This window comes from Haemaphysalis longicornis, unplaced genomic scaffold (assembly GCF_048455015.1).
Source record: "Haemaphysalis longicornis isolate Haplotype H1 unplaced genomic scaffold, Haemaphysalis longicornis Haplotype H1 scaffold_9, whole genome shotgun sequence".
NCBI classification, from domain to species: domain Eukaryota; kingdom Metazoa; phylum Arthropoda; class Arachnida; order Ixodida; family Ixodidae; genus Haemaphysalis; species Haemaphysalis longicornis.
In genome coordinates, this window is record NW_027526460.1 from 19,422,290 (window position 1) to 19,435,402 (window position 13,113).

The 13,113-nt window shown below is 49.5% G+C and overlaps 1 protein-coding gene across 1 annotated transcript; it reads left to right on the forward strand.

Moving 5' to 3' along the window:
- Nucleotides 1-493: 493 nt before the first annotated feature.
- Nucleotides 494-10,778, forward strand: LOC144152220 (neutral amino acid transporter B(0)-like). Its single transcript, XM_077683448.1, has 8 exons — nucleotides 494-814; nucleotides 2,370-2,412; nucleotides 2,505-2,544; nucleotides 3,272-3,464; nucleotides 4,265-4,498; nucleotides 5,459-5,653; nucleotides 8,666-8,800; nucleotides 10,539-10,778. Exons 1-8 carry the CDS (start codon nucleotides 525-527, stop codon nucleotides 10,717-10,719), a joined length of 1,311 nt encoding a protein of 436 aa, XP_077539574.1. The 5' UTR covers nucleotides 494-524; the 3' UTR covers nucleotides 10,720-10,778.
- Nucleotides 10,779-13,113: the final 2,335 nt, after the last annotated feature.

The window sequence follows — 13,113 nt, forward strand, 5'->3', positions numbered from 1 at the left end:
AAAATCAAAGCCCATTTCTTAATAGAGATATGGTTAAAACGCGAAGATTTCTCCACCAATGTCAAATTCCAAATTCCAAACTCCTTTTCGGCCGTGTCAAAATTGCTCAGTCGGATAGACGTAGACTTCGTAGTGCGAGGGAACCAGGTTGGATTCCGACCCCGGGTAGCGTTTCTTTTTTTTTTTCTTGAGACGTTGACGTACTTTCGTGGAAATCCACTGCGTAAGTTGGCGTTTTTGCAGTGAGTTTTCTGCGTAACAAACTGGATTTTGCCTTCGGACTAAGACGACCGTTGAATTTCGGCCAGAGAAAACTTCGCCTTTCAACCATTTTCCACGTCACCCACGATCATCATCATCATCATCGTCAGAGACGGTTGGCTCCCCTGCAGCGCGTTTTTTAGTGCGGACTGTCGCCAGTGCGGGAAAGAAAGCTTCGCCTTAATTAATGGGGTTAGAAGGTAATACACGAGCAGGGCTGCACGTACCGTGCAGGCGCGTGGACGAACCGGCAGCTGTCGTACATGGCGTTCCCGGGCGAGGTGCTCCTCCGCGTGGCCAGCGTGGTGGTGATCCCCCTGGTGACGTGCATGCTGGCGACCAGCATGGCGTACGTGGGCCTGGCGGCGGCCCGCCGCATGTGCCTCTGGGCGCTCGGCTTCTTCATCGCCAGCAAGGTCCTCGCCCTGGCCGTCGCCTTCGCCCTCGCGCTCACCCTCAACCCGGGCGACCCGGGGCTGCGCATTGATCTGCCCGAGGTGCCGCCCATTCGCGGAAAGGCCCAGTACGTCGACATCCTCCTCGACATCGCCAGGTATGCACGCATCCGCACGTGCGTACGGGCTGAACTGCGATGACGACGATAAGAGGGCACAGCCTCGTTGGACAGCGGTTACCTGAAAGAGGATATTATAGCGATGATTTAGGGAGAAATGAGCGACGAAAAAAATTGGCGCATGTTGCACCTGTGGTGCAAGGCTGGAGAAACAGCGGAGATGGGGGTCGACCTAGCTTCTTCCGGCCTCGCTAAGTTTTAGGTCTTGCGATGTTCTTGCTAGGCTAGGCTAAGTGTTGAGGGGTGAAGCCAAGTTTTAGCCGAATTTTACAACGCCGTTCGGCCGGTCCCTCCCACTGACAGCGGATCCAAAGAGGAAACAAGGTAGGTCGACCCCCAGCTCCGCTGTTTATCCAGCCTTGCACCACTAGTAAAAGCTTCAATTTTGTGCGTTTTTGTCGCCCAAGAAAGACTATCACCTTTAAAATGGTATAGGGGTGCGCGTACGCACATGCCTACTGTGCTCCCACTCGACCAGGCACGAAAGCCGTCTTCACTGTTATAATACCCTATCTGCGGTGGTGCACCCGCTGCAAGCGGCGCAGTATTTTCTTGGTTCTTTTTTTTTTTTTTTTTGCTAACGACACGGACGAAGCTTAAGCATAAACAGCTCCGCTATTAAAAATACATCGCTACACGTCCAAGTTTATTGAAAAATTGAGTTCAACGGGTATCACCATTTATTGTATAGTATTTTATCATTTCGCATCACAGCGAGCCGCGGCATAGTTGGAATTGATTCATCTTGAACACCTAGCGCACACAGACCGGGGCAAAAAAAGAAAACACGGACAAGCGCGTGTCCATGTTTTTCTCCCTTGTCCCCCTTCGTGTGCGCTGAATGTTCAACATTATCTTTTTGGCCGAATTGGCGCAACGGCGCCAGGGATATCTATGTTCTTGCGTACGTCTAGATACCAACACTTCCGATAAATGTGGTAAAACGAGTGCAATACGATGCAAAATTCAATAGAGATATTTAGAAAACACTGCAATGCAAATGTTCATTCGCTCGAAGTTTTTTTTTTTTTTTTTGTCACAGGAATATTATGCAGCGGCGTGCTAATATTAATAAACCTCGCCATATGTGGGTTGCAGTAGCACCTGGGTTAGAGGAAGCAGTTCGTACGGAAAACAGACGCGTGCAATGCGGAATAGTTTTATTAAACTATGCCATGCACAACATAACATTACGTTCAGGGCGACGAAAACGTTGTCTGTGCATTGCTAAAGGTCTCTGCAGTGCACGGTTTCGCGAGTCGTTGGTGAATACACTCCCGCCCCCGTTTCAAAAGTAGTTCGCAGTTTGGGCAGCTGCAATCCATGTGGCGCCATCGTTCGTCCCTCATCGAAATGATAAAGGAGCGCGCTTTTTAAAATGCAGTGGTGGCGCCGCGACACGGTTTGGAAGGGTAACTGGGCGGAATTACTCATAAAAACTCATTTTGTTAACCATTACTACCTTAGCCACGTAAATATGCGGCGAATAAGTCCTGTAGAAGTATCGAAATAACCTGTATTATTTTTCCTCCAGGAATGTGATTCCGAGCAATTTGATGGAGTCGTTTATCTTCACAGTGAGTAGACGAACTTTTGATGAAGCCGCTGTAAAGTACGCTGCGATGTGGAAAACAGAAATCTACCAATGCTGCCTTTTTTTATCTTTCAGCCATACACAGATGTCAAAAGTAACACCTCCGAGGAAGGAGGTGAGTTTGTTGCGCCTTACATAGTCAACAGATAACAAAACTGCATGCCGATTACCTTTTCCCGTGAATTTCCAGTGGTAGTATTGAAAAAAAAAAAAAAAAAAAAAAAACGCTGAAGGAAAGAACGTTCGTAGTTTTTGTATAAACATCTTCAACATGCATACCGACCAGAGGTGCTTTATTAGGTGCAGAGTACCTTAGGACCGCGCAATCTCCGTCCGCGTCCGTGCGCATAGCATTTACAATCGCAAAAAATCACACAGGCACCGGCAGGATTCGAGCCTGTGTCTGGTAGATCAGGGAGAGTTAGTGTCAGTCGGCTTACCCACTGGGCTACGACCGTGAGTTAGTACCCGAGAGTCGCTCACTCCCTCGTCTGTAACGGTGCGGAGTACCTTAGGACCTCCCAATGTCCGTCCGCGTCAATCCGTGCGCACACCACCATCAAGCGAAAATCAAGCGAAATTCGATTTGAGCCGTGAGTTGCAGTTTAATTTAAGGAATAATCAAGGTGCAGCTCACGGCTCAAATCGAATGTCACTCGAGGCGCCATTTGGATGTCATTTCGAGTCCCCGTACTCCGCACCCTCGCCATCATCCACGGAGTGAAGATGCTGCCATTTTTTACATTGTGTTACCAATTCCTTGCCCTCCAGTCTCATACACGTTTCAATGCTTCAAAGTTCACACCCAGCATAATGCATCTGTGGTTCCCTTGCGTGAGCAGACGGCGGAAGCGTGGAGGGGGCCGTGCAGTACACGACGCGTCGGCTGACCGTGCCAAACTACATGGGCGTGATCGTGTTCAGCCTGCTATTCGGGGCCATGCTGAGCAGCGTCTCGGAGACCAACTACACCCTGCTCGAGCTGTTCGTGGCCGTCACCGATGCCATGCTCACCATCGGGAACGCCATCATGTGGTACGCAGGTCGACGCGCCTGCACATATAGGTCAAGTTGAAAACAGGTGCTGCGGCTAACGGCCCAAGAAGAAGCTTTAGGCCTGAAAAGAACTCCAATGACACCAAAGCACTTCCAACGAGCTGTGCAGGCAAACTGAACGTCTCTGAGTGCCCAAATAGACGCCCTAAGGCTGCCAGGCGGTTGCTTCCCCGCTAGACGAGATGAGCAGAAACGACCTCTGGCAAAGACTGGCGTGCTAAATTCCCAGCCAGAGGCACGCACCGCTTTTACATGTACTGAGCCCGAGGACGCGGGATCGATTCCCGACAGCGGCGGCCGCTTTTCTGATGGAGGCGAAAAGCAAAAACGCCCCTGTGTACGTGATTTCAGTGCACGTTGAAGATCCCAAGGTGGTCAAAATTAATCCGGAGCCCTCCACTACGGCGCGCCTCATCGCCTGCGTTGCGTCGGCGCGTTAAACCCTACAATCAATCAATCAACCAATCAATCAATCAATCAATCAATCAATCAATCAATCAATCAATCAATCAATCAATCAATCAATCAATCAATCAATCAATCAATCAATCGCTTTTACATGTAGCTCTGCGTTTTATTTTCCCAAGCAAACTTTTTTGCCGGTATATCCTGAATGTAGCTCACCGTGCTAAAACTTGGCGGGACGCAAATATGCGACCATTCAGCGGAAGGAAGGAACGGATTGAGGCAGGACCTTAGAAGGTGTTGCAGGCGGTTAACTGCCAGGAAACGTTTTCGTCCTCCCTGAGTGATGACGACGACGGTGAATGCGCCCGCAGGTACTTCCCGATCGGCATCTGCTTCCTGCTGACGTCGCAGACGCTGCGCACGAGCGAGTTCATCTCTGCCACGCGGCAGCTGGAGGCGTACTTGATGAGCCTCGTCCTGGCGCTGGCCATCCACGCCACCCTGACGCTGCCCACGCTGCTGCTCGTCTTCAGCCGCGCCCGCTACCGGAGCTTCTTCGCCAACATGGGCATCACCCTCATCACCGCCTTCGGCACCAGCTCCAGGTGTAGTATGCGCGCTCCCCCTTCAAAGAAATGCCACGCACCGGGCGGTGGACGGACACCGGGTCGAGAATTACCCCCAAAGGCACCTGCCTATTACTTCACAGATACCACTGTGAACTTGCGGAATCGCAACAACACTGCAGAACTACTCGTCCGACAGGCTTGTACATTGTTAAAGGGTCCCTTTGGGTATCCCCGACTTGGCAGTCCTGGACAGTCCACCGTTGGCAGGCTACCTTCGGACCCAGGGCCCTTGAATACATGAGGAAATCGATTGATCCGCTTCTCGTCCCGGGCACTCCGAGGACGGTGCCGGCCAGCAGATAACGGGGGAGGCCCTTCGCCGCGATGACGACTATCGTGTATTACTTATCTGTACTATACAGAATGATCAAACGAGACAAGAATACTGGCAAAGGCAGGCCTTTTTAACACGAAAGTGTTTTGTTCTGGGATACACAAAGATTTCACCGACGTCCTATCCACCACCAAAATGACGCCAGTAAAACGAAGCAAGCGGCCTGTAAAGGGTGCACCCCTGCCCACTGGGTCTTCTTGCGGGGAAGCAACCTTTACCACTAAAGAGTACGTGATACATAGGGTTGTTCGTTTTCGGGTTTGATATTTTAACACGAAAGTCTTCTAAGCCGGGATGCACCAAGGTTTCACTGACGTCATATCCGTCACGGAAATGACGCCAGTACACCTTTGCAGAAGCGATCTGCCAGCAGGACGTCGCTCGACAAGCACAGCCACAAAACAGCCGCCGACACGCAAATCATGCTCAGCTGCAGATTTCGCTCCACATTTCACTTTCGTGTTTTATCGATTCCTCTGACAGATGAATCAACCACAGTTTTTGTCGAAACGTTGGCATCACGGACTGAGGCCCCTCTACCTTTGCAATGCTTCGTGTAGCAACTAACTTTACCGTCTCTGCTACGTGCTCCTCCCCTGCAGCAACATGACGCTGGTGAGCGCCGTGTCGTCGCTCGAGGAGAAGGTGGGCCTGAGTCCGCTGGTGGTGCGCCTGTTCGCCCCTCTGGGGGCCATGTTCAACAAGGACGGCACCGCCATCTACATGGCCATCAACACAGTCTTCTTCGCGCAGCGCAACGGATACAGCATCACATTCCTCGACGTCATCGTCACAAGGTGCGCCGGCTATAGCTCCGACTGAGCGAGGACGCTGCTGCTTTGCTCGCCGGTGAAGCTAGCGAAGCGCAATAACGTCGAATTAAGACGTTTGTTATTAAAACAACAGGCTGGGTGACCAGATGCGGCCGAGCTAACAAGGAAATAATCCAAACGAAGCCCTAAAAACGCGGCGAACTTTTGTAGCGTGAGCTACATTGGACGAGGTTGAGCAGTTTCGCGTAGCTCCTAGAAAGCGGTGCTGCGCATGCGCGAGGAGCAGTGACGTCACACGGCGCACAGAACGTTGCTTGCTACCCGGCGTCTCTCACACACCCCACGCGCCCAGCGTCTTCGCCGACCTCCGTTCCGCACGTGGTGGCCCGGTCCACTTGATGATCACGCGAGGGGTGGCCGGGTGTGGAACCGATGGCTCTGGCGTCGCAGCAACATTGGCGTGCGCCTGTGGAACCAGCTTAGCTCTGGGGCGATTGGTGACGCTGCGCTGGAGCCGCTTGATAAATATACATGTGTCACATAACGCGTATACCATGAGTGTGTCATTGAACCAGCAGTAAGCGTGATAATCAAGCTAATCCGAGACAACCAGGAAAGCTAAGAGTAACCAGCTGAACCTTAGCTCACGCTACGTATATCCTGGCATAGCCGACCTAAGCCACTGCTAATTTTTTTTTAAGAAACCCTTAAGACGCGTGAGTTCCAGCATTGCTCACACTCTTGAAAAAAGTTCCTCGTTAACTCGAAGTAGTAAAAACCGGGAAATATTTCGAGATAAGCGGATTTTCGAGATATGCAAAGTTGCGCGAACTGCCATGAAATGTCAATCGAGTTTGCAAAAAAAGTTTAAAAGTTTTGTTTGTTAAAGAAATCCTTATTATTACTTCAAATAGTCTTATGTACTTATTTTATGGCATGAAGGTTTATAAAACCCTTCAATTAATTGTTGAGTTTGGTTTAAAAACTTATAGGAGGCGCTGGCTGCAACAGGGACCGCCCGGGCTCCATACAATTTTTTTTCATCGTAAAAGGAACCCACGCTCCCTATTGGGTTTTTCCCCGTACAAACCACCTCTACCTTCTAGTACACTGCACCTCTTCGCATGTCTCTACCGCCACATGACGTGCCACAGCGTTGCTTGACGAAGTTGATATGATTTTAGGCTCAGACTTCCCGTTCCTGGAAAACATCGGCCTTGTGGTAGGCGCGGCTAAACGAGAACAAAATCGAGGGACTTGGGCACGGCAGCATCGCGGGAATCTTGTGAAACCGTCTTTGCGGCAAAATTTTCGTTCCACTCTCCGTCAAGATTTCAAGATATCCATAGTTTGTCCCAAACATACTCTGAAATAAATGGCAACAAATGCATGGGACGTAAAGGAAATGGTTTGGTGCCGCGGAAAATTTCGACTTAGCCGATTTTTCGAGGTAGTATTGTAATTACAATTAGACGAAAACGTCACTCAAGTACGATCAGGAAGTAAAGGCAACATTTGATATTTTGTATCACGAAAATAGGTGAAACTATAAAAGGGAGCACTTATGCTATATAGGTAGCCACAACCCTGTTCAATGCACGCTCGTCAGTTACGGAATCAGTCCGGTGAAAGATTTACTTACTTTTGATACCCCAACGTTTTATTTCGTACCTAAGCTATACAGAGTCATTGTCGCATACGTTTACCGCATTTGAAAATCCTCAACTTCAACCTCGGCTGACCCATACAAGTTTCGAATTGAAAAGCTAAAACACCGATGCGGTCGGTTGGAAGTCTAGGTAGTATACACCTCGAACTTCAGTCCACGTACGTTGAGGAGGTCGCTCAATATGGGGTTGTTCATTCTGCTTTCTACAGCGGGACTTCACGACGTTCCTGAGTGAAAACACGCCCTCGACGTCGGCACTGCTGATGGGCATGGCAAACAAGGACAGAGCTAACTGCTTTTTCCTTGAAGCAGCTTTCACCAACAGTATACGTGAAATTTAACGCATCTATTGAAAATGTTTTACGAGTTTATGACGGAGAACCCGCTAGTGAACGCGGCGAGCACAACAAAAGAAATATTTTGACAACAACGCGAACAGACAAGCAGCAGAAAAAAAAACCTACAAGCGATGCGGTGAAAAAAAAAATTCACGCATCTCCACGAAGTGAATCATGACGGGTGGACGAAGCACTGGGGATCGTTCTTACCGTAAATAACCCGTGGCATTGCCCACTCGCGCATGTAAATAAGTGACAACGCGTGTGTACAGTATGTACAATTCCAATCCAATCCAATCCAATTCCAATCCTATTCAATCCAATCCTATCCAATGCTCCTCGCGCATGCGCAAAACTGTGTAAGCGAGGTCGTAAGGTGCTTCGCCCCTAAAACGAATTCGGTTATAGTATGCGACACTGGCCGCCAAACAGTTACCCCCCCCCCCCCCCCGCCCCCCCCACACACACACACAATTTGTGACTTAAGAAAGATGCTTTTTAAATGTTGGCAATGAAGCATTTTCGCCTAAGTGCTTGAAATTTTGACGAAGGTATCCTTCGGTTAGACATTTGTGGAGCTTTTGCACTAGAAAGCCCACCTGGAATCAAGAAAGTCGCTCTCACAGACGCTCAAGGGAGAAGAGTTACCACAACTCCTTTTTTTTTTAGTTCACCATCATATGTCGTTCAGTGGACAGTAGACAACTTCGCCTGACTTTGTGAGCGCTTGAACAGCCGTGTCACCTGGTATTTTCTGAAGACTATGTATGTGACAGTCAATAGCTCAGAGTACGGTATATTACTTGTCCCTAACTTGCCGCTACCTGAGTCAAAACCTCAATGGTTTGAGAACTGGTAACGATAATAATATATAGCAAGGGAACCGTATTCCAAGGTAGTGAAAATATTCACATATACAGTGGCCGTGAGCTTTATTCTTTAATAAGCACCGTGTTAATTTTCTGACTGGCGCTGTACAGTGACGAGATGGAACTTACTGCAATGGACTGCTGTTCGCGCGGCTTGCAGCACTGTGACGATGATGGTGAGCAGCGCCACGGCGAGCGTGCCCGGCCAGAATGAGCTGGCCATCATCCTCAACATGCAGCTCCTCGGCCTGCCATCGCGGAGCATCGGGGTCAGCGTGCTCACCGACTGGATTATGTGAGCACTCGTGGCCGGAGGAGGACGCGGGAAACTTTAAAACTGGTTCCGGTCGAAACAACCCCGTATAAAATTAAATTCCATTACGTGAGGCGAGGTTGGGGGGAAGAAGTCGCATGTTGCGACATGCAAGCTTAGTCTACAAGCTTGAGGTTCAGCGACCTGTTTTGATTACTGCCTGCCATAATGGCGACCATTACTGAAATCTATGCGGTTAAGGAGCACTTCGGCCAGCTTGTATACAATCAGAGTAGGCTGAAGGGTCTGCAATCCTTTAAAATCTTTGGCACTATCCTTCTTGCGAACCTAAATTAGGTCGCCATTTATGCAGGCTAGTGGTACTTCTAAAGTTCGGAAACATCATGAGAATCATTTTGCAAGCTTTCCTCGCACAACATTCACGAAAGAAAAGGTGCCGCGGACACCTGAGCACTGCTTATAGGTTGTGAATGGAAATGCAGGATTATCCTGTTGAGCGCCTGAAACGCTTTGCGTCCACCTCCCGTTGACAAATGGTTTCAAATCGTGCCGCTTGGGACACTCAGCGATCCGGCTTAACTCTTTGATGGATCCGATCAGCCTCCCGCGCGTTCCACCGCTGCTTGTTCCTGGCGCCGTGTAATTGAGGGTTGTCGACGAGGGTAAATTTCTCCGCATGTTCTTCCATTGTCTTCATCTGCAGTGTACCACCACTGTGTACGACCACTACTCCCTACTGCCGAATTTAAAGCTCGCGCGCTGTGGAACGCTTCGTGCTGTAAAACGCTGCCGAAGTAGCCGAGTGTCGCTACTGCAGAGTTTAGTCCGTGGTTTAGGCTTGCGCTATAAAACGCCTCGTGCTGGAATGCCTGCGAAGGATCCGTTTTTCCGTTACGGATTCCACCTTTTCCGCTAACGGGCCATTTAACGCTTTTGCTTCAATCCTTTCAGACGCTATGTACACAACTGTGTACATTTCAATCCTGCGGTTTTTTTACAAAAAGAAATACCAAAGCTGAAAGTTTTCGCTATTTTGGCATAATTTTGTATCCTTCGACTAAAAATGAAGATTTTAGGGCCATCTGGTGGCTAGTAAGATTACTAAGAGCGTAAACAAACAAAATGGCAACGCCAGCAACAGCTTCAGCGGGTGAGCTTTTTCAACTTTCTCCTCGTTTTGTCAAAAGACCTGCGGCCTTAAAAAATATAGAAACAGTGCACATCACACAAATATATACGTATGTGGAAATATTTAGCACTACTTGACGCTCCTGACCTCTGTGACGCATTGTACACGATTCTGTACGACTGTAAAAAAAAAAAAAAAAAAAAACTGAGATTGTGTTTGGGTCAGTTATCTGCCTATTCATCTTATTTGGTATGATACAGAGCATAGAAACAACAAAAAATTGTTCGGGAAATAACGAGCGGCGTCTGAAAGGGTTAAAAGCTCATGAAGAGGACTGTAGTTATTGCCGGGCATTGCAAAAAGTGTGGCTGAAGCAACCTTGTGCCCTACGTAAGATTTACACGTATATAGCTTTTACAAAGAATTAACAAACGCAGCTGCTAGCTTTATCGGGTCTGCACGAATAACCGCGCGTACCAGTAGCGACGTTAGCGTTTTAGCGCTATCACCTACGATAATCCAGACCGTACTCACCACGCGCACACGAACATGTTCGCATCGCTAAAACTGTGAGAAGACGTAGCCGTTGGTGGCGTTCTCTCCGTGACGCTGCATGTGTGCGCGCTGCAGGGACCGGCTGATCACGGTGGTGAACGTGTTGAGCGACGCCGTGTGCTGCTGCATCATCGACGAGCGCTGCCGGACGTGCATGCCCGAGGACATGAGGACGCAGATGGGCATGCGCGACGTCGCCGAGGACACCAAGCAGGCGCCCCACAGAACTGTCGCCGCATACGCGTCGTCGCCGTGACGACGGGGAACTTTCGCTTGTAGCTATGTAATCGCACGATAGATAATTAGGAAAAGAATAAGCGCAATAAATGAAGAATGAAACGAAGTTTTCGGGCAGGTTTATTTTGTAGATTAAGCTACACTGGCCGGGGTTGAGCAGTTTCGCGTGGACCCTGATGGGCCGTGGTGCGGAACGAGGAGCATTGGATTGGATTTGTATTGTATTGAATTAAATTGTATTGTATTGGGTTGGATTGGATTCGAAATCCAATCCAATTGCGGTACGCGTATGTAGAGAACTGGATATGCACATTCGCCGGTCTGCGAATTCCGGAGGAGTGAAGTCATAGCCGCGGCAGGCGCACCGGCACCGGCGCGTGCCCAGCTGTTCGCGTCTCCGTTGCGCAGTAGCCAAGTATGACGCTGCGTCGGAGCCGCTTGACAGCCGTTTTGCGTGGCTCCTGGACAGCTGTGCTGCGCATGCGCGAGGAGTAGTGACTGGACTGGACTGGACTGGACTGGACTGGACTGGATTGGATTGGACTGGATTGGAGTGTAGTGTAGTGGAGTGGAGTGGAGTGGAGTGGAGTGGAGTGGAGTGGAGTGGATTGAATTGGATTGCTGAACTATGTTGCTGAGTGGATTGGATTGGATTGCTTAGCTCACGCTACATATATCCTGGCATAGCTGAGCTAAGACACTGCTAATTTTTTTGCATCACTGCAAGCCCCCGCAGAAGCCTCCAAAGTAAATGCTAAATAATCCGCGTCAAAATAGACTGGTCGTAAACAATAAATGTAGCCATTTGCCGTTCTTACCCAAAATACTACAATTTGCAAGGCCCTCATAGAGCCACGAATGACCGTGGACTTTGATCCTGTCCCGAAAATGACGAACCAGTAAATCTCGGAAAGTTATCACTGTATTTCGCATATTCACCGGGGAATTCGCTGCTGACGTACCCTGCATAATCTTTGTGATCTTTAAATCTGCGCAAAGATGGAAGCAGTAAGGTGACAACGTACCGTTGATGTGACTTCTGTTCCCATACACGCAGGTACTGTATAAGCCCGGCGCTTGTGGCGCGATAGAAAACGTAATTAAACGCTGTGAGTGGGCCTGTTTCACACCTAAACCAATAAAAGTGATGTCAAACACTCCTCATGCATGTAAGCAACGCGTCGAATCCGCCCAAAAAAACTACAATTCCGAACATATTTATAACCGCTGTGGCTGGAACTCAGGTCGTTGGCATCACAACCAACGACTACCACAAGGGCACAGAGGCTGATGAGCGGGCTTCATTTAGAGGTTGCTCAACAAAATATCTCCAGCATTCAAAGAGAACTAGTGGAAGACGCTGGATTATACAGGAAGGGCCTGGCTTGAACCCACTGTGGAATGGAATGTTGCATCGTTGATAATCTGTCCGTTGTTTGCCACGAACGTGCCACGAGCGCGACATTGGCAAGTCTGCGTCGATCTCACTCCGTGGTCGTTGCCTTACAGCGTCCCCCGCTGAGCGTCCCCCGTACATGTAGGCTCTGGCATCGAGGCGCAAACTGTCGACGCTCATTAGCGTCATGATCGACTACTTCGCATCGCCTCTCCTAGACGGCAGCACCATCTGAAGGAAAGCATATAAGGCGCGTTTGTAGTCCTGTTTACGCGTCTGTTCACAGCACAGTCGGGAGCGCGTTTCGTACCTCCCGTTGCATCGAAAGGGTTCGTGGTTCAAATCCAGGCGCAGCCTCGTCAATCAGTTTTTCTCGCGATGTCTTTCTGAGACGGATATGACGTCAGTAAGATCTTGGTGGACCCCGGCATAAAACACTTTCGGGTTAAAAATTAAAGGCCGGCTACGCTTTTACGCAGAAGGCGCACATCAATTGCTTTCCAACACGTAAAAAGTCTCACCAGAACGGCATCATGTCCTATCGCGTCGCTGGAGACTTCTCGTACAAAGTAAGACCCGGTGTAATAAAAGCAGATGTACAGTTACCACACATCTCCTTTGCTAAAGACAATAGCAGGCGGTACGGAGCCGTACGCCCGCCCCTACGGTGGCCTGGGTACCGCAGCCACAAGTTATACCCCGCAGAGGACCGCGCCGCATGTCTCTTCCCTTGCCCGTGCGCACGCTGGCACTTCCGAGACCATGGCCGCTGGAACATTTCGCCGCTGCGCATCATTCGGGCTACTATACGTCGCCATAGCTGGGAAGGTCCTCAGTTGTGGCACCCGGCTGCAAGTATACTTTGCAGAAGTGCCGAAATTTTTCCGATATACAGCTATTATTAAACCCCCTCTGATGTACGGTTGCGTTGCAGTGAAGCTCAATTACAACCGCCGCAAACACAGTAAAACATCGCCCATACGACGATTGACATAACAGGCAAAGGACGGAGGTGTT

Excerpts from the sequence above, each read along its gene's own strand:
- LOC144152220 (XM_077683448.1), top strand. The coding sequence starts at position 525 with ATGGCGTTCCCGGGCGAGGTGCTCCTCCGCGTGGCCAGCGTGGTGGTG. Across the intron at positions 3,465-4,264 it reads ATCGGGAACGCCATCATGTG|GTACTTCCCGATCGGCATCT; the intron begins GTACGCAGGTCG and ends ATGCGCCCGCAG. Across the intron at positions 8,801-10,538 it reads GTGCTCACCGACTGGATTAT|GGACCGGCTGATCACGGTGG; the intron begins GTGAGCACTCGT and ends TGCGCGCTGCAG.